The sequence below is a fragment of the Phalacrocorax carbo genome (assembly GCF_963921805.1).
Source record: "Phalacrocorax carbo chromosome W unlocalized genomic scaffold, bPhaCar2.1 SUPER_W_unloc_1, whole genome shotgun sequence".
In the NCBI taxonomy this organism is placed as follows: Eukaryota; Metazoa; Chordata; class Aves; order Suliformes; family Phalacrocoracidae; genus Phalacrocorax; species Phalacrocorax carbo.
Genome location: NW_026990243.1, coordinates 2848270 through 2868849, shown reverse-complemented (window position 1 = coordinate 2868849; position 20580 = coordinate 2848270). Strand labels below are relative to the sequence as shown.

The following is a 20580-nucleotide window of genomic DNA, read 5'->3' as shown; positions in this document are numbered from 1 at the left end:
ATTCTTTACTTCTGTGAAGTAGCTACATACTTTTATTTGAGCAAATGCACATCCCTACTATAAAAAGCAACCAAAACATTATGTTTACAAAATATGACCTACAGATTAATTTTTCAAGACTATTACTTAAAAAAAAAAAATATCTTTTCTTTAGCAGGTGAAAAACCTGTGAGGAACAAAAAGACCATAAGGCTCTAGTTCCGTTTGAAAAGCTTCAGTCACAGCAGTACACAAATGAATAATAAGTCATACAAATCTTTGGAGTCAAGCCTTTCTGCAGCTGGTTATCTGCTGCTGCAGAAACCAACCTGACCTCTGCTGTTGTAGTTAATATCTATGTGAAGTCCTGAATCAAGAAGTGCTTACAGGACACCACTATACTTATTTCAACCTTTTCCTTTTTAAGACTAGCTATTTTAAAGACACCTCATGATGTTTCAGAAATATAAGCAGTCTATCAAACTGCCATAAACCACTGGGTTAGAATTAATCCTCAAAGCCAAGTTCCGCTTCTGGACTAATACATACATAAACTGCACTGAAGAAGGGGAAAACTTGAACAACTTGTACCATCTTTTCAATTTTTCAAAAGAGCTTTTTCAGTAAAACTAGTTTCAGAGGTCACCACCACAATTAGACTTTAACAATTAAGATTTTGTTACATTTTCAATGCTTAAAAGTAATCTGAAGTAGACCTGAATGAGGGTGAGAAAGAAATCTGACTCAGAACCCTGAGAATCATCTGACATGTCTGTGTACTCACTCATATTTAAGATATCTTGTCAAAAAAGACTACTTAATCAGGAAATTTTCAAGCTTTCAGAAATTCACTCTCCATTAACAAGACTCCCAAATCTTAATCTCGCTCTGACCTTATGCACTTCAAAGCAGTAATTCTTGTAAGCGACAGAATAAACTTTCCCCAAATACTCCCACTTACATCTCCCACACAGACAGGATCAAGTGTAGGCAGACGATAAATTGCAAGACTGTTGGGGTTGTCTCCACCTGTGGCCAGAAGGGTCCTTGAGAGATTGAGCTCAATGGCGTGAATACCACAACCCTGCTGGTTCACCATGCCGGGTTCACGATCTTTCAGAATAGGAATCTTGGTAATTTGACCAGTCTGGACATCTACCACAAATAACTGGGAAAAAAAACCAGGAGATGTAAGTCATTATCAAACAGATAAGAAAAACAAGATGGTCAAATATCCTCCCTATTTTTAACTGACATTCTTTTAAAGTTGGAATCCACAAAATGCTGCAAGTATGGTTGAAAAAAATGCATAAGTTCCTTCTTTTAAGAACTAAACTAACCTAATTACAGTGGGTTTTATTTTAATCATCCCATTTGGTTTTCACAGCAATGGAAGAGAGAAGAGAAATTTGTCATGGGAAGTTTTCCATTTAACAGAACCCTTGAATCTAAAACTCTTTTCCCTGTTCAATACCATGACAAAATAATATTGTTTTCCAGTTTCCCTGTAGAGCAGTGAGAGAGAGACCCACCTCAAAACAGCCAGTAAGGCCCAGGGAGCTTAGCACAAGTCTCCTGCCTCCCAGATAAGATACCTACCATGAAGTTTTGGCTTTGGCAAACTGACACTTTATAAATTTATATAATTGAAGTTTAGTTTCTAGTGATACACAGAGAATAGTAACTAAATATAGTAATGCCAGTGCAAACATCTAAAAAAAAGATACCTAGCTACATATCTCATCCCACAAAAAGACTAGAAGTTGGAGCTCTATGTCACTGCCCCCTTGGCAGAAAACTCAGTTATAAAGCTGTGCTGGTTTTGGCTGAGAAGGGGTTAATTCTCCTCACTGTGGGGGTCGGCTACCTTTCCAGCTTCCCGCGCTCTGCCGCGTGGCGGGGGTGGGGCTGGGAGGGGCAGGGCCATGGTGGGGACGGCTGACCCCGACTGGCCAATGGCAGGTTCATTCCATACCATGTGACACCATGACCAATATATTGAGGGGGGGCAGTGGCAGCGTGGAGGTGGCGCGGGTGGTTCGTCCCGGCGGTTCGTTCCCCCTCTCCCCTCCCTTCCCCCTCCCCCGGGGCTTTGCGCCTCTCGTTGTTCTCCTTTACATTGCATTTCTATTGTTGTTTCTTTTAATTTTAATTATTAAACTCTTCTTATCCCAACCCACGAGCGTTACCCTTCTGATTCTCTCCCCCATCTACCGGTGGGGGAGTGAGCGAGCGACTGTGTGGGGCTGAGCTGCCGCTAAACCACGACAGTCATTTTGGCGCCCAACGTGGGGCTCAAGGGTTGGAGATAACAATACAGCTGCTGGTCACAGCACCATGTTGTCCTTTTTGCAGTTGGTGTTAAAAATCGGTGTTGGTTTGTTGAGTCTGCTGTGATTAGTAATGTTTTGCCTACAAGATTTGTTATACAAACACTCGTTTTCAGCTTTATCTGGTATTTGGGGTTTTTGCTGAAACCGTTACTGTACTTTGGATACCACCTTGTTGAGGCAATTAGCAACTATACCTCCTCCTCTGAGAGATTTTATATGGAGGAAATACAGAATAATACCTTTGCAACTTTGTTCTATGATGTCTGTGCCTTTGTTACAACAACGTTTTTGTATCTTGAACATCCTTGGGTGGTTAAGGTGCACTTATTGTTAGTTTTTGGGCATGTTGTTTTGGTTTTGACTAAGCAACTTAAGAATATCACCCAGAAATCTGCCCCGAGGCTTGATAGTTAGGAGTGGCAGGGCATGTGGGATAGCATGGGCAAATACCTAGGGCAGTGGGCACCCCCAGTGTTTTGGAGTTTCACCCCCGAACAAGTGCAGAATCCTAAAAAACTAGTAGAATATTTGGAGAAAGTATGTTGTTACACCGGGAACTCCAGAGAGACACAGATAACTGCAACATGCTGGGGTCTGGCCCATGCATACTGAGCCCTGCTCAACAGTATTCAGTGCCCCCAGGGGGAAGAGAATGTCTCTGGATTGAAATGCAAAGTGACTGGCACTGTAGACAATCCAGCCCTGACCACAGGCACTGCAGCCACTCAAACCCCCACAACAAGTACCTGAGCTAGCTCAGAAAATAAACTCGTACCAGTATCAGTTGCCCCCATACACAAGACGAAATATTGGAAGCGGACATCAACTCGTTTAGAACGGGATGATGAAGAACCAGGGCCATCGCGGGGAGAGGAGGGAGAAGTAATAAATGAAATAGAGACCACCTGATCCCTGTCCTTAAGCGAGTTGCGAGATATGCGAAAAGATTATAGCCATCGTTCAGGTGAGCACATTGTCACCTGGCTGCTCTGATGCTGGGATAATGGGGCCAGTAGCCTGGAACTAGAGGGAAAAGAAGCCAAAAAATTGGGATCCCTTTCTAGGGAAGGGGGCATTGACAAAGCAATTGGAAAAGGGACACAAGCCCTCAGCCTCTGGAGGTGGCTCCTGTACAGAGTGAAGGAAAGGTATCCCTTTAAAGAAGATGTTACACATCGCCCAGGAAAATGGACAACTATGGAGAAAGGCATCCAGTATCTAAGGGAATTAGCTGTGTTTGAGGTGATTTATGGTGACCTGGACGATCAACGGTCATCCAAAGATCCAGATGAAGCAGAGTGCACACGACCCATGTGGCGGAAGTTTGTACGGAGCGCACCATCTTCGCATGCAAACTCATTGGCAGTGATGTCCTGGAAAGATGACGAGACACCAACGGTGGCAGAGGTGATAGATAGACTCCGAGATTACGATACAAATATCTCTTCCTCGCTCGTCTCTGCTGTGGAGAAACTATCCCAAGAGGTCCAGCAACTCAAAGAAGATCTGTCCTACTCCCCACCTCGACAGAGTAGTGTCTCAGCTGTTAGGAATAAGCGTCCTTTGGCTCAAAGAAGGGGATACACACCACGGGCCACCCTATGGTTCTACCTGCGTGACCACGGAGAGGACATGATGAGGTGGGATGGCAAGCCTACCTCGACCCTACAGGCACGAGTGCATGAACTGCAAGGAAGAACAGTCACTCAGGGAGGCTCTTCCAGGAAAGCTGCTGCTCCAATTTCCAGTGAACAAGTCCCCAGACAGAGGAGTAGAAGCGCAGATTTTATTTCTAAGTGTAATAGAGGGACTCCTGATTCACATTTGCAGGAAGTGAGTTGTGACTGCCATGATCAGGACTAGAGGGGCCCTGCCTCCAGCCGGGTGGAGGAAAGGGATAACCGGGCTTACTGGACTGTGTGGATCCGATGGCCTGGCACGTCCGACCCACAGGAGTATAAAGCTTTAGTGGACACCGGCGCACAGTGCACCTTAATGCCATCAAACTATATAGGGGCAGAACCCATCAGCATTGCTGGAGTGACAGGGGGATCCCAAGAGCTAACTGTATTGGAGGCCGAAGTGACCCTAACTGGCAATGAGTGGCAGAAGCACCCCATTGTGACTGGCCCAGAGGCTCCGTGCATCCTTGGCATAGACTACCTCAGGAAAGGGTATTTCAAGGACCCAAAAGGTTACAAGTGGGCTTTTGGTGTAGCTGCCTTGGAGACGGAGGAAACTGAACAGCTGTCTACCTTGCCCAGTCTCTCAAAGGACCCTTCTGTGGTGGGGTTGCTGAAGGTCAAAGAACAACAGGTGCCGATGGCCACCACAACAGTGCACCGGTGGCAATATCGCACCAACAGAGACTCTCTGATCCCCATCCATAAACTCATTCACCAACTGAGGAGCCAAGGAGTCATCAGGAAGACCCACTCACCCTTTAACAGTCCCATATGGCCAGTCCGGAAGTCTAATGGAGAGTGGAGACAAACAGTAGACTATCGTGGCCTGAATGAAGTCACTCCACCGTTGAGTGCTGCTGTGCCAGACATGCTAGAACTTCAATACGAACTGGAGTCCAAGGCAGCCAAGTGGTATGCCACAATTGATATTGCTAATGCATTCTTCTCAATCCCTCTGGCAGCAGAGTGCAGGCCACAGTTTGCTTTCACATGGAGGGGCGTCCAGTATACCTGGAATCGACTGCCCCAGGGGTGGAAACACAGTCCTACCATTTGCCATGGACTGATTCAGACTGTACTGGAACAGGGAGAAGCTCCAGAACACCTTCAGTACATTGATGACATCATTGTGTGGGGCAACACAGCAGAAGAAGTTTTTGAGAAAGGAGAGAAAATAGTCCAAATCCTTCTGAAAGCTGGTTTTGCCATAAAACAAAGTAAGGTGAAGGGACCTGCATGAGAAATCCAGTTCTTAGGAATCAAATGGCAAGATGGTCGTTGTCATATTCCAATGGATGTGATCAACAAAATAGCAGCCATGTCTCCACCAACTAGCAAAAAGGAAACACAAGCTTTCTTGGGCGTTGTGGGTTTTTGAAGAATGCATATTCCAAATTACAGTCTGATCGTAAGCCCTCTCTATCAAGTGACCCGGAAAAAGAATGATTTCAAATGGGGCCCTGAGCAACAACAAGACTTTGAACAGATTAAATGAGAAATAGTCCATGCAGTAGCTCTTGGGCCAGTCCAGGCAGGACAAGATGTAAAAAACGTGCTCTACACCGCAGCCAGGGAGAATGGCCCTACCTGGAGCCTCTGGCAGAAAGCACCAGGGGAGACCCGAGGTCGACCCCTAGGGTTTTGGAGTCGGGGATACAGAGGGTCCGAAGCCCACTATACTCCAACTGAAAAAGAGATATTGGCAGCATATGAAGGGGTTCGAGCTGCTTCAGAAGTGGTTGGTACTGAAGCACACTTGCTCCTGGCACCCCGACTGCCAGTGCTGGGCTGGATGTTCAAAGGAAACATCCCCTCTACACACCATGCAACTGATGCTACGTGGAGTAAATGGGTTGCACTGATCACCCAGCGGGCTCGAGTAGGAAACCCCAGTCGCCCAGGAATCTTGGAAGTGATTATGGACTGGCCAGAAGGCAAAGACTTTGGATTATCACCAGAGGAGGAGGTGACACGTGCTGAAGAAGCCCCACTGTATAACAAACTGCCAGAAAATGAGAAGCAATACGCCCTGTTCACTGATGGGTCCTGTCGCCTTGTGGGAAAGCACCGGAGATGGAAGGCTGCTGTATGGAGTCCTACACGACAAGTAGCAGAAACTGCTGAAGGAGAAGGTGAATCGAGCCAGTTTGCAGAGGTAAAGGCCATCCAGCTGGCCTTAGACATCGCTGAACGGGAAAAGTGGCCAGTGCTCTATCTTTATACTGACTCCTGGATGGTGGCAAATGCCTTGTGGGGCTGGCTGCAGCAGTGGAAGCAAAGCAACTGGCAGCGCAGAGGCAAACCCATCTGGGCTGCCACATTGTGGCAAGATATTGCTGCCCGGGTAGAGAACCTGGTTGTAAAGGTACGTCATGTGGATGCTCACGTCCCCAAGAGTCGGGCCACTGAAAAACATCGAAACAACCAGCAGGTAGATCAGGCTGCCAAGATTGAAGTGGCTGAGGTGGATCTGGACTGGCAGCATAAGGGTGAACTATTTCTAGCTCGGTGGGCCCATGACACCTCAGGCCATCAAGGGAGAGATGCAACATACAGGTGGGCTCGTGATCGAGGGGTGGACTTGACCATGGACGTTATTGCACAGGTTATCCACGAATGTGACACATGCGCTGCAGTCAAGCAAGCGAAGCGGGTAAAGCCTCTGTGGTATGGGGGACGATGGCTGAAATATAAATATGGGGAGGCCTGGCAAATTGACTATATCACACTCCCACAGACCCGCCAAGGCAAGCACCATGTGCTTACAATGGTAGAAACAATGACTGGCTGGCTGGAAACATATCCTGTCCCCCACACCACTGCCCGGAACACTATCCTGGGTCTTGAGAAACAAGTCCTATGGTGACATGGCACCCCAGAGAGAATTGAGTCAGACAACGGGACTCATTTCCGAAATAGCCTCATAGACACCTGGGCCAAAGACCATGGCATTGAGTGGGTGTATCACATCCCCTATCACGCACCAGCCTCTGGGAAAATGGAACGGTACAATGGACTGTTAAAAACTACACTGAGAGCAATGGGGGGTGGAACATTCAAGCACTGGGATACACATTTAGCAAAAGCCACGTGGTTAGTCAACACGAGGGGATCTGCCAGGCGAGCTGGCCCTGCCCAGTCAGAAATCCTACATACTGTGGAAGGGGATAGAGTCCCTGTAGTGCACACAAAAAGTATGCTGGGCAAAACAGTCTGGGTTCTTCCTGCCTCAGGCAAAGGCAAACCCATTCGTGGGATTGCTTTTGCTCGAGGACCTGGGTGTACTTGGTGGGTGATGCGGGAAGATGGAGAAATCCAATGTGTGCCTCAAGGGGATTTGATTTTGGGCGAAAACAGTCAATGAACTGAATGGCACAATGTGAACTGCTATATAATACTGTGTGTCACCTCTGTGTTGTATCAATGATATCAGAGTACGAGCCTCCCAACCCATGGAAGATCAACTATGAAACAAGCCGTGCAGCAGTGATGGAACGATGACTGACTCGGTATGCAGCAACCCAACGCCACACGCCATCTCTCCCACCCGGAAAGACTGATACAACAGACGGAGCCCAGAGTCATGGACTGGGTGAACTCAATGGACATTTTAATGGACATTGTACAGGGAAGGTCCATGAACTAAGGGAATGATGTCTGTCTATTATGTCAAAGGATGGGAAGGGGAGGGGTGGTGGTTGGTACGGTTGTATTGCGTCATATGGGACCTGGGCATGGTGTAAATGGTATGGAATAAGGGGTGGAGAATGTGCTGGTTTTGGCTGAGAAGGGGTTAATTCTCCTCACTGTGGGGGTCGGCTACCTTTCCAGCTTCCCGTGCTCTGCCGCGTGGCGGGGGTGGGGCTGGGAGGGGCAGGGCCATGGTGGGGACGGCTGACCCCGACTGGCCAATGGCAGGTTCATTCCATACCATGTGACACCATGACCAATATATTGAGGGGGGGCAGTGGCAGCGCGGAGGCGGTGCGGCGTCGGGTGGCGAGCGGCTGCGGCGCGAGCAGTTTGTTCCGGCGGTTCGTTCCTCCTCTCCCCTCCCTTCCCCCTCCCCCGGGGCTTTGCGCCTCTCGTTGTTCTCCTTTACGTTGCATTTCTATTGTTGTTTCTTTTAATTTTAATTATTAAACTGTTCTTATCCCAACCCACGAGCGTTACCCTTCTGATTCTCTCCCCCATCTACCGGTGGGGAGTGAGCGAGCGACTGTGTGGGGCTGAGCTGCTGCTAAACCACGACAAAAGCCTTACAACTCTTCAAACAGACATCATTATACCCAGAGTTACATCAGTTCAAACATATATGACCATAGGGTTACAATCTAAACCAGAACAAAGATTGACATCACCTGCCAAAGTGCACTTTCATTTGGGAGGCTCTTGTGCTGGATCATTTCACCGATGATGTTCAGAGGGCAGCTGCACTAACAGTCAAATAGATATAACAGAGGGGACAAAGCTCTGTGAGGGAACATGAGCGAAGCAAGGAATTGGAGGATCTGAAGCTGACTTGGCACTAAGTAATTATAATCCCGGGCTGTGATTCTACAGCAAATTCCATTCCCCCCCCCCCCCCCCCCCAAGTTTGTTCCTTCTATAACCAAAGGACATTGTCTCAAAGCCTCTGGAAGTAAACTGAAGATAGAAAAAAAAAAAACCAACAAAAAATCCCAAGAAAACTCAATACAATTTTAAAAAATACACACCTCAAGGAAATTGTTCTGAAATCCTTTGTCAGGCACTTCTAGAAGGACAGAAGAGAAATCTAGAGGTTCTCAGAGGAGTTATACATACAGGTTGTTTTTGGTGTACTCACAGACTGTAGATCTGTTCTTTAATAAGCATCAAAAGCCTAACAACATTTAGCAGCATATCTATTATTCTTGATGTACCAAACTAGCAGAATATTAATGTCAAATCAAAACTTGGTAAAATATAGTATGTTAAACCCATTCTGCACAGAAAGCTGAAATCGCTATTCCTGTGTTGTATCTAGGATTATGCACCATCTTCAACCTGCAACTGATCTTTCTCTGTAGGCAGTCTTGCACAGATGAAAATTCAGTCCTTGTAGGAACAGTTATGTTTATTTCTTTATTTTGCATGCAGGTGTAGGGTCAGGCAACAGCTGAAGTGCAGCTGAGTAGGAGGGAGGCACTCCTCACTTCTCCCAAGCCTCACAATGCAGTTCACTGCCTGAGGCAGCTGGTAAAAAACATGATACACACAGCAGCCCCTCTGCCCTAACCACATCTCTGAAAATTAATACCTGCACTATAGGACCAGGACCAGTAATTCTCTCTCCTCTCATCCTCTATTGTCCTTCCCCTATGAGGGCATATCTTTTCTCCTCCTCAGTGTTTCCTTCCAGCAGAAACACCGAATTCCCTCCCCATCCTCCTTCAACTACCCAACAACAACACGAAAAAAAACCAACCACAGACCCCAAAATGAAGTTAAGTACCTAAGATTAAGGCTCGCAAGTGTCATCTGCAGGTCCTAAAGCTGGCACCAGAGCTGCTAATTAGGAAAACACATCCACACCTCAGGATGTCCACAGACTCAGGAAAACTGTGCTTCAGTTGTACAACATTCACACTTTGAAGAGCACCCCAACAGGTACGAGGACTGAAATTAAAAACCCTTCACATTCTCCAGTCTGACATCGCTGTCACATCTGTGTTTGATACTAGGTTAATACTTACTCTAACACAAAATTCCTTTAGCTAAACTCTAAACTAATTGGGCTGAAAAGGTAAAGAACTTGGAAGCACACAATGCTGAAGCATCAGAGACCCTCATGCTTCTGCCCTGGATCTTCAACCTCAACATCATTTTCCTACATCAAGTTTCCAAATTAAGATATTCTCAGAAGCAGCAACAGGACATATTACTTGCAGTACTTTCATCTGCTCATACCCCACTCTAGTCCATTGTCAGCCCTTGAACTGCTTTGTTATTTCCTCACTTTTCTCCTCCAGTTGCACAGTATTACTGTAACCAGAACAGCAATTGCTCTTAAGACAAGAAATTTCGCACAGTTAAGGGACTGGCTTCGTAGTTTCAGCTGTAAAGTTTTAAGCAACAGCTTCTCCCCTTACTTGGTAAGGGACTTGGCACATTGTGGGTAGTTTAAAAACAACCACTGCCACCCTAGAATAAAATAAGCAAGTACTGCCTGCATATGCTATTGCATCACCTGGGGCAGGACAGGAAGCCAGAAGTTCACACTTGCAAACTACATCACTGATTACCAAGAAACCTCCCCTGTAAATCCAGCAAAGGCCAAGTGTTGTGGTTTAGCCGGCAGCTCAGCCCCACACAGTCGCTCGCTCACTCCCCCACCAGTGGGATGGGGGAGAGAATCAGAAGGGTAAAGCTCGTGGGTTGGGATAAGAACAGTTTAATAATTAAAATAAAACAACAACAACAAAAATGCAATGGAAAGGAAAACAACGAGAGGTGTAAAACCCGGGGCGGGTGGGGGGAAGGGGGATGAACCACCAAAACAACCCGCACATGATGCAGCCGCCCGCCGACCTGCCGCCGCCAGTCCCCGAGCTGCAACAACCCCCACACACCAACTGCCCCGTTAATATACTGGTCATGGCGTCACGTGGTATGGAATATCCCATTGGCCAGTTGGGGTCAGCCGCCCTGGCCACGGCCCCACCCCTCCCAGCCTCTTGCCCACATGGCAGAGCATGGGAAGCTGGAAAGATCCCTGACCACCACAGGCACTACAGTGAAGAGAATTAACCCTTTCTCAGCCAAAACCAGCACACCAAGATAAGCCAAACAGTTATTAGACACTTCCACAGCCAAAAAGGGAGAAATGTTAAGAAACAAGATAGGCATCCAGCTAAGAATACAGAAAATTTGAATATCATTTTAAGATTTTTAAAGGCACTAAAGTACAAAATATGACTGCTTTTAAAACAAGTGCAGCCAAAACCACAGCATACAATGACAAAAATACAAAGAAAAAAACAGAAATTGACCCACTTCCAAGCAAACTGGTACCTTCCCTACTCTTGAAATAAGTACATCTGCAAATAACTGCAAAGCAGCCTGGCCTCTAAGAGTCTTAAATAAGTCCAGAGAGCTGAGCTATACATTTATTTTTTTAATTGATCTCAAGCAGGAATAAGAACTTCTTTTCTAGCTACTCATTATATAGAAACTAAAAACCAACCACAAAAACTTTTCCTGGATGCAGTAAACCCCCATCAACCTCCAAACAGTGAACTGCGCATATCTGTCCCTTGATTTTAAGCTCTGCACACAATTCTGTTCTTCCTGCTAGTAAAATGTATGCATGTCAGCCATTAGCATGCCAAATAACTTGAGATCCAGGATTTACCAAGCCAGGCTTGCTTTGGCCATCTGCCAGAAGTCCAAGGACCACACACTTCATCTGTGAGAAATGGAGCAGACTCAGCTATCATGTTCTCCCAGGACAACCTTGTTCTAACAAAGAAACAGGCTAGATGACATGACAGAGAAATCCATCTTCCCTCTGGGTTTTTTTGTGGGTTTTTTTTGGTTGGTTTGGTTTGGTTTTTTTTGGGGGGGTTGTTGTTGTTTTGAGGGGTGTGTGGTTTAAGCAATTCAGAGGTACAGCTTTCAACAGTGCTATCGCTTGAGGATCAAGGCAGACAGGCATGGCTAGGTACTACAGTTGTCATAGCCATGACCCTTTATGATCTGGCCCTACTTTTCATACCCCATGAGATTACTAGCTGTATGCTTATTTTTCTTTTGTTTTACAGAAGTAGTGAGAAGTCATTTTGGCAAATGGCTCCCAGCAATTATTATGTGGCTGTCCCCTTTTCAAGATGCTTACGATCAAGTTAATCAAGAAACTGGCCCCGCTCTATTAACTAAGGAACTTCATTAATCAACTTGCCAAAAGTAAAGACTATGGCAGGGAATCTAGTATCTGAGGACCAGAGCCTAAACTGCAAAATCCATCCTTCTCATATATACAATACTGAGAGCAGAACAGTTTGCCAGGCTCTTCCATCAAGTCTACTTCAATTTTTGACCTGTCTTTCAGAGACGGGGGAACACCAACAACATTATCAATTCATTAAATATAAGTGCCCTTCCCATACATCTTTAACTGAAAGCATTGACTTTATACAGCAAGATTAAAAAAGCAGGCCTATGAAATGCCATTTCAAGGCAACACCTAGACTCTCTTGTGTCCTCTGCTGCTGCCCCTGCGCACAGAACAGCAGGTTGAACAGGCAGCCCTATCTTTTAGTTGATCATACAAATCATTTGGAACAAAAACAGAGGGTGCCACCCTGAGCTACAGCATGATTTTATTACACAAGCAGGACAGACATAGATTTACAAGGCACAAAGAACATGCATGAAAGAGACCGCTTATTCTTCACACAAGAAGTGCTCACAATATGCTCTGCGCCCCAGCTCTTTACATACTGCTCTCAGAAGTCACAGGCACATCTTGTCATTCATACTAACATTTGAAAGAAACCCAAGATAAACACATTGCCTTGCTAAAAATAGAGTCACTAAGAGAGAATCAATTGTGATGAAGTTTCACAATTGGCTTAAACCAACCTTGAGAATCCACATGCCCTTGAGAATCCTCATCCACCCAAACCACCTCACCCTCCTTGTGACAGCAACTAGTGCTCAGGTAGGCTGTGAGGTCAGCTGGATCATATCTCTGCATTTGGTGAAAGCTAACTCTACAAGAAAACTAATCTGAACACAAAGCAGCAAGCTGATCCCAGCTGACTCCCCAGCCACAAGCACATCAGTGCCAGCAAGAATGAGCAGGTAGGAATGTCCTGTTCTGCAACAGCAGAACTCCAGACCAGCTGAAGCTGGTCACAAAAATTTCACTGCCAGCCAAGCTGGAAAATGACATCACTGTTCTCCTTCAGATTTGGGGTGTGTGTGTGTGGTTTTTGGTGGGTTTTTTTGGGGTGTTGGGTTGTTTGTGGTTTGTTGGGGGTTTTGGGGGTTTTTTTTGCACTAACAACAAAAGCAAGACAATGCTTACAGTGTCATTACACCAATATCATTGCTGGTCACACTGAGTAGCACTGTTTTATTTTTCCCAATTCTCAGTCTTGCCTTTTATTCAGATTGCAAGCATCTCTCTATGTTCATAGAATGCTTGGCACAAGGTTCTTCCGTTCTACGGCAATACAGGTTTACTAATATATGCCAAGCCACAAAGAAACATGGACCCTTTAAAGACTAAGCTATCAAACTGGTATGTCTCCTTTCCAGTGGAGATCAGAACATGCACTAATCTTAGCACAAAACCTACTCACAGGTTGTACAGTACAGGTGATGCAAGTGGGTAATAGCCTCACACATCCTCCTTGAAAGGGTCCAAAGAGAAACAATCCAGGATATAAAGAAACATCCAAGAAGTGAGCAGTGGTAAAAGAAGCAAGCAAGTTGACAAACTCTGAACTCACATTTCCAGAGACAAGACCACACAATCAGGCACTCCACCTTGCTGTGAAACTCTGAAGCAGTACTAGCTAATGGGCACACACTTTGATATCATTGAATTTGTTCACTGCCAAAAATCACATTTGTCAGTTTTAATTTGTCTTGCCCTCTGTGTTTAATTTCAGGAGTCTGACAGACAGTTAACACATGTTGACAGATGGCAAAGGATGGAGAAGGGAGAGACTTCGCCTGCTAAAGGGCATCTCTATCACCTACACTACCAGACTCTGAAGACAGACATGGGTATCACATGCAGTTGACAGAAAACCAAATAATCCTGAAACAAGAAACACCACCTGGCTATTTACTCACAAGCCACTGAAAGAACAGTGAATGGAGGTATCAATTACAGGCATCAGAGGTTTATTTACACTGAGTTTTGGTCACTGTTCAGTGGACTTTGAGTAGAGTTACAAACTGCGGGAGCATGACTTCTCATTCCCTCCCTGGGATCAGAAACAACCAGTCTTCTTGATTCTTCATTACACATGCAAAGCCAGAAGATATGCTAATTTGCAAAGCAAGTGGAAAATAATTTTCCCCATAGAGAGTCCATATTCATGGATGGAAAAGTAACTGTGCACCGTATTCTCACCACTACAACACCAGGACTACAAGACTAGATTATAATTGTAGGAGATGCACAGAACAGACATGGGACCTCCTGAACAAATTAAAAGTCTCTAAGAAGAAACAAGAGCTGGTGATTGACAGCAGGGCATCCAAGGCAACATATGAATCTACCAAAGACAGAAAAGGTATCAGCTAGCATTCAGAAAGCAACCCATTCATGCCTTGGAAAAGCCACCTGAGAAACCACAAGAGAGCATTTGGTAATGAAGTTTTTAAACAGAAATATACCTATCAGGCCTGCTGGGGGGGGGGGGGGGAAAGCAAGCAAAAATAAAAAATATTATAGTCCAGGCAATTATATTCTCAAGCAACTGGAAACTAATAAGCTGCTTGTATTCAGGGAATGATTTACAGCGCTCAGATTTTTTCATCCTTAACTTCACAATTAGCAAAACAATTATGTCCTGAACACATACACAGAACTAAGGGAACAAAATTAGCTGCAAAGTGATTATTGGAACTTCTTTTTAGAAGATGCTTTATTCTTCATCAGTTCCTGAAGTAGTAAAAGAAAAGAAAAAGAAAGCTTCAGCAATCTTGCGTTCAGTGTTTGCCATAAGCTTGTCTCCTATATAAGTCTCAAAGTTTCTCTAGGAAGCTTGAACAGAAGACACTGATTACAGACAATATCTTCTGAGACTTCATGGTATGAGCCTTTGGTAATTTAGATGCCATGATGACACACCCTAAATGTCCACAGCTCTCTGAGGTTTGCCTGCTCAGTCATCTCATTTGAAAAACATTAAGAAGCCCATTGCATACAAGATCAAGGAGATTCTTGCAAACATGAATCCTGCCTCAGAAAAGCCCAGGTGATTATGTTTGAATTTTTAGACACTTGAATGCTTGTATAGGTTCCATAATTCTAAATCTATCAGAAAAAGCATGCACCTTTAAGAAACCCAAATATTTCATTTACAGCTAGCCAACCATGAGCACCAGGATCCCAAACGTGAACACAAAGCCATCAAGCTAAAGCTACTGCAGTATTCATAATTCATATACAGTCTTTCACAATGCTGAAGTGACTTCTTTTGTAATCATTATATTTTGCTTAATAAAAGACAAGGTCCATCTGTAACATTAAGTCTAGCTGTAGAAGCATACACTTCATTGCAGCGTACGCAGTAGGAACAACAGTATGATTGAATCCTTCTTCAGCTCTGCAATTATTTGGTCCCAAAAAATTTTCTGCTAGGTTGCATTAATAATGCACTTGCCCATTTATCTTTGCTGTAGCAGCGCCGGAACTACAGAAATTACTGAACACAGCAAAATTGTTGCAGCTCTATAAAACATGCAGCCATCTTGTTAGAGTAAGCAAGATTTTCGAGAGCTTGTGTTTCAGCAGGAGTTAGTCTCCTGTAAGCTGTTCCATGAACAGCACTTGGCTGATGATCAGCCAAGGCAATGCACACATTGAAAAAGGCGGCAGAGATCTCTATTTCAGGCTTATTCCTGTTAAAAGACTGTTGTTTATGCAGCTAGACCTTGCTTAAGAGCTACTGCATGAAAGCCTCCCGCTGTGTAACTATGAATAATAGCAGAACATCTGAAATGGGAAAAAAAATAAAAAATTTAGACCACTGTCCCTTGCAAGTCAGTTCACTGAGCGCAGCTTCTGCACAAAAAAAAAAATATCTTAAGACAAAGAAACAATCACACCAACTGATACACTTTGAAGTTTGAGAGCTGCTTGATCTATACATTCCTTACAACGCTCAATTCATTTCCGTGGCACTAACCAACTTGCAAAGAACAAATTTGGGATTTTGCAGTAATTCAGTCAGAACTTCATACATGAAATTAGAACCCCAGCCAATGAAGTCAGGCTACTAACTCCAGCAGAGAGAACATTACCCAAGAAGTATGATCTCCTCCGTTTATTAGTCACATAGGACATTATTTTAATATTCCCCTATAAAGTGATGCTTTGGATCTGAAACGTTAAGAGACTGAAGAGGTTCCAATTTTTGCTAAAGCATATAAAGGTATAAAAGCAAGGGAAGTTATTTGAACACTGAAAACAGATTTGGGGGGGGGGGGGGAAATCACAAAGTGAAAAAGCAAAGGATAATCCTGAAGGTCTGAAATTTATTTAAGTTTGGAACATTTCTAGCTACTCTGAAGAATGTCTGGAGTTTAACCATAGTCTTTAGTTTTGTAGCAACTTTTCAAAGTCAGCAGCACAGAACCATACATAAAACCAAATTGCATAAGACTGAGCATAATGAAAAAAAAAGTCTTACTAGCAACTTCTACAGGCACATTAGCTACCACTTAGCAAAGCTAGCGCATTCGTTAACTTTGCATCTGCAGGACAAGAAGATCCAACCCCATTGTTGCTCTCCATCCCACAAACAGATGTAGATAGCTCCATGCAGATTAGACAGATGCTGCATCTAGGTACAGGCCTTGCGTTCAGGTTTCCAGCCATCTGCGTAGTGCTACAGATGAGAACGAGTGATCGTTAAGCATTACCTTAATTCAAAATTAATTGTGCACGACTTCAACTCTGCTCCTGATTACTTCCTAATATTTTCCTTAGCAGTCTACATACTTCCGTTATGGTAAGCATCATTTGGGGGTGGGGGTGGAATAATTAACAGAGGAAAGAGAAAGAGGTGGCGCTTACTGTGTTGCATTTTGTCCCACACACCACTTGTCGGTGGTTCAACCACTGGGAGGCAAACACTTTATTAAAAGTTCCGAGGTGAAATTCTCTCTCCTTCAGGAGGCTGGGAAGCTGCTGGGCTGCATATCCGTGCAACAAGTGGTGATAGCTGGACTCATTCAGCATCCTGACCTCTCTACTTTTCAGATAGTACACCAGAGACCTTTTCACCAGGGGGAGTCTTTTCCTTTTGTGAACTGAGTGATCCCACCCATACTGTGGAAAAGAAGCATGGAAATTAGATAAAGCAACTAGAACAAACTTAAGACATGACCCTTCTAAATTCAAATATATTCTCAGCAAAATACTGAAAACTTCCAAACTACCCATGGAATACCATACACAAAAATTAACTCAGAAATGCTGATACACCTTTCAGCAACATAAAATAAAACATAAATATCTGCTAAAAAAGTAACACCGCAATGATATTAAAAACAGTCCACAGCGGTTTGGCACCATTGAGACGCCAGATGCTTAGAGAAACAAGAGGAAAGCGAGAAACACTGTAAATAGTGCTTAAGAGAGCAGCCCCGACAGCCCCCCACCGTAAGCTCGCCAGGTTTGGGGGTGACACCGCGGGGGCCGCCCGATACCGACCGCGCCATTCATCGGCCTCCTGCGGCCCGACCTGGGGCCGCCCCGCAGCATCGCTCAGCCCAAGGGCGGCGGGGACCTGGCGGTTACCGGCCGAACAGCTGAACCCAACGGGGGCAGCGCCGGGCGGGGCGGGCAGCAGGAACCCGGGAAAGCCCCCGGCAACATCGGAGCAAGGAGCGGGGGCTGCCTATTGTACCGTACTAAGACACCCACCACCACCGGGGCCGAGACTACTCATCCCCCTACCCCAGGACACCTTCCTCAGGCACCGGAACACCCCCAACCCTTCTTCCCCGCCCCAAGCGGGTACCGGGACACGGAAAACCCGTCAGGTTCACACACACCCCCCGCCCCGGTCGCCAGCACATACTCTCCCACCGAGGGCAAGGCTTCCCCCCCTCCATACGCCCGTTCCCACTCCCCTTGCCTACCTGCTCCCCACGGAGAACCCCGAGCCCCGCGGCCGCTTTCCGCTTCCTGATAACTGTTTTCCGGGCCATAGGAGGAGAACGAGGAGGACCGGCCGAGAGCCCGACCCGGGCCCAACATGGAGCAAGAGGAAAAGGGGGAGACAGCCGCTGGGGAGTGGGGCATATAAATGCGGGGACCCGGACCCAGTCACTGTCTCCACCACTGGCCCCACCGACCGTGCTTCACGACATTATACCCGGGATTTTTTTTACGACAGTCGCGTCGCGCCTTTGTGACAGCTCCCCCGTCCCATCCGAGAGCCTCGTTTCCTAGCAACCGGAGGAGGCGGGGGGGGTGAGCTAGCTCGCCCGCTCTGTGGTTGCCATGGCAGCGGGGCCTCGCCGAGGCAGGGCGCGCCCCCTGGCGGCGGTGAGGCTCGGGGCGAAGCATCCCGGTCTCGCCTCGTGTCCGTTCCCCGCTACTCTGCACGGATCGGTGGGGCTAGCTGGCGGCCTCCCCGGGCCCCGTCAATTTCAGCATAGGAAAGGTGCAGGATAGCTATTTTCTTTCTTCATTTTGATAGAGTTAGAGCTGTTGTGACTAAAACTTGTTGCTTTGGGGGAGTCAGAAAGGCTTCAAGACAAGAAGCGCCTAAACAAAAATTTACGACGATGACGTTTGACCTTAGAAAAGCAGATGTACAGAACCATAATGTGGCGATTCATGACACATACTCCGTATTCATGCACAAGCAAAGCCAAAGCCGTTTATTAACAAAAGAGCAGCCTTAATATAGTCTGCCTCCTGAGCTAGTATTTTTCCCTTCTCTCCACCTCTGGATGTGTTCTATCACACTAGCTCCACATATGGCATAAACATAGATAAGCGCGCTCTCCTGCTTCGGTGCTCCAGCTGTGCCCCTGACCTTCTGTACTGCATATCAAGGCCTCAGTTCTGTGTTTTTGTGGGTTGTTTTTCTATCCCACAGCTTGCGTCCAACAAGGGCGATGAGATCTCCGGTGCTGTCACGGGAGGCCACATTCACTTATTCCACACCATAAAGATAAGGAACTGCAGAGCAAACACTAAACCAGAACAGACCATCCCTCAAGGACAGTATATACGTGATCTCAGAACTGAGTTTGCGCAAAAGCAAAAGTTAACTAGCGGACACAGTGAGGAAGAGTAGATCCTTCATCCAGAGACCCCTGACGACCACCCAGAGACACCAACGGGCATGTGCAAAGGACATTTGCACATGATAATGAGTTCTCAGAACATTAATGAATAGGTATATCTTTTCTTGGAAAACTAATGAATATGTAAAGCTTGCATAAGTTATGCAACTAACCCTGTGCGGGCATGCACATGAGGAGGAGTGATCCCCTGTGCGTCCAGCGCTGCAATAAAGAATACCTGCTTAATAGTAATTCAGACTATTGAGTCCTGATTTCGGCTTTTCATGGCATCACTGGATATGGTGCTCCATGTAGGACGTCTTCTATGGCTTATGAGAACCCCAAAATGACTAGTCCCAATTCCAAAACAGAAAACCAAAAAAAATTAAAAAATACCTTTATTTGTTTAGATGGTCCTTGTCTGCTCCCACAGTGATCCGACTGAGGCAAGGAGTCCCTCCAGGAAATGCTGGGGGTAGTGGTGTTAGGATTTGAAATAGTAACATGAACACTGCATTTCAATTGGTCTTTCTGTGGAGTGCTGTAAGAGAAAACAGAGATTTGTCTAGGTGGAGAGAGTCCGAATGGGTTACCCCATTAAAAAGAAGGAAAAATCCATCGTGCACTAATTCTGTGTTTTGCACCACTGCTATTGGTAGCTTCCCAGGCAGATGGACCATGAGGTTTAGTTAAAGTCATAGAGTCATAGACACAGTACCAAGGGATGGTAGATTAACCATCACAGGCTGTCCTGGCTGTAATATTGTTGGTTGTTCTCTTTCCCCAGTGAGTGGAGCACTAAGTTCAGCTTTTACAAAGACTGCTTGGCTTACAGGGCTTCCAGTAGGCCCATATAGATTATTTAATTGATTGAGTGCTTTGGGAAGTCTTGTATCCCATTGAGCCTCGTGTGGTTTGAGACTCTTTTTTTAATAAGCCATTAGCTCTTCCTACCACCCCATTCAACTGAGGGTAGTACGGGGTGTGGAATACCCATTTAATTCCCTCTTCTTTTGCCCAGTCTTGCACTTCCTTACACGAAAAATGTGAGCCCTTATCACTTTGGATAACATCAGGAGTAGGTAGATTTGCGAACCAAAATGATAGCCCTTGCACTGTATTTCACCCATCAGCTTTTCTGACATTTAGTCGCCACGAGCAAGTCAGAGACTACTTCCACTCCTGCAAGAATGTACTGATATCCTGCAGAGGATTTGAATGGTCCGCTATAATCAATTTGCCACATAGACCATAAAGTTTTCCCTTCCTTGATGTGTAGAGGTGGTGCTTTAGCAGGATGATCTGCTAGTAATTTCGGTCTACACTGGGGACATTCTGTAAGAATAGTTTCACAAGTTTTCCTGTTTATAGGTCAGCCTTTACTTTGTGCAGCAAAGTGCTTCTTTGCCTGTGTGGCCTAGGTTTTGATGTAACCATTCTCCCAAGCGATACCACTCAGGATCTAAGGTGATTGTCCTAATTTTAGTTAGCTCATCTACCTTTTGATTCCACTTTGTGGCTGCTTGATCATCCTTAGCATGAGCTTTTACCCATCCCATCTTGAAAGGTGT

At 45.6% G+C, this 20580-nt stretch overlaps 1 protein-coding gene across 2 annotated transcripts in view; it reads right to left on the bottom strand.

Moving 5' to 3' along the window:
* LOC135310802 (DDB1- and CUL4-associated factor 12-like) overlaps positions 1-18107 on the bottom strand; it is a 35010-nt gene extending 16903 nt beyond the window's left edge. For both annotated transcript variants that reach the window (XM_064439783.1, XM_064439784.1), the window contains exons 1-3: positions 17852-18107; positions 16782-17036; positions 941-1147 (exon numbers count right to left, since the gene is read on the bottom strand). In XM_064439783.1, the coding sequence (XP_064295853.1) occupies positions 941-1147; positions 16782-17036; positions 17852-17920 (531 nt within the window). In that variant the 5' untranslated portion in view covers positions 17921-18107. The remainder of the gene's footprint in view (positions 1-940; positions 1148-16781; positions 17037-17851) is intronic.
* Positions 18108-20580: the final 2473 nt, after the last annotated feature.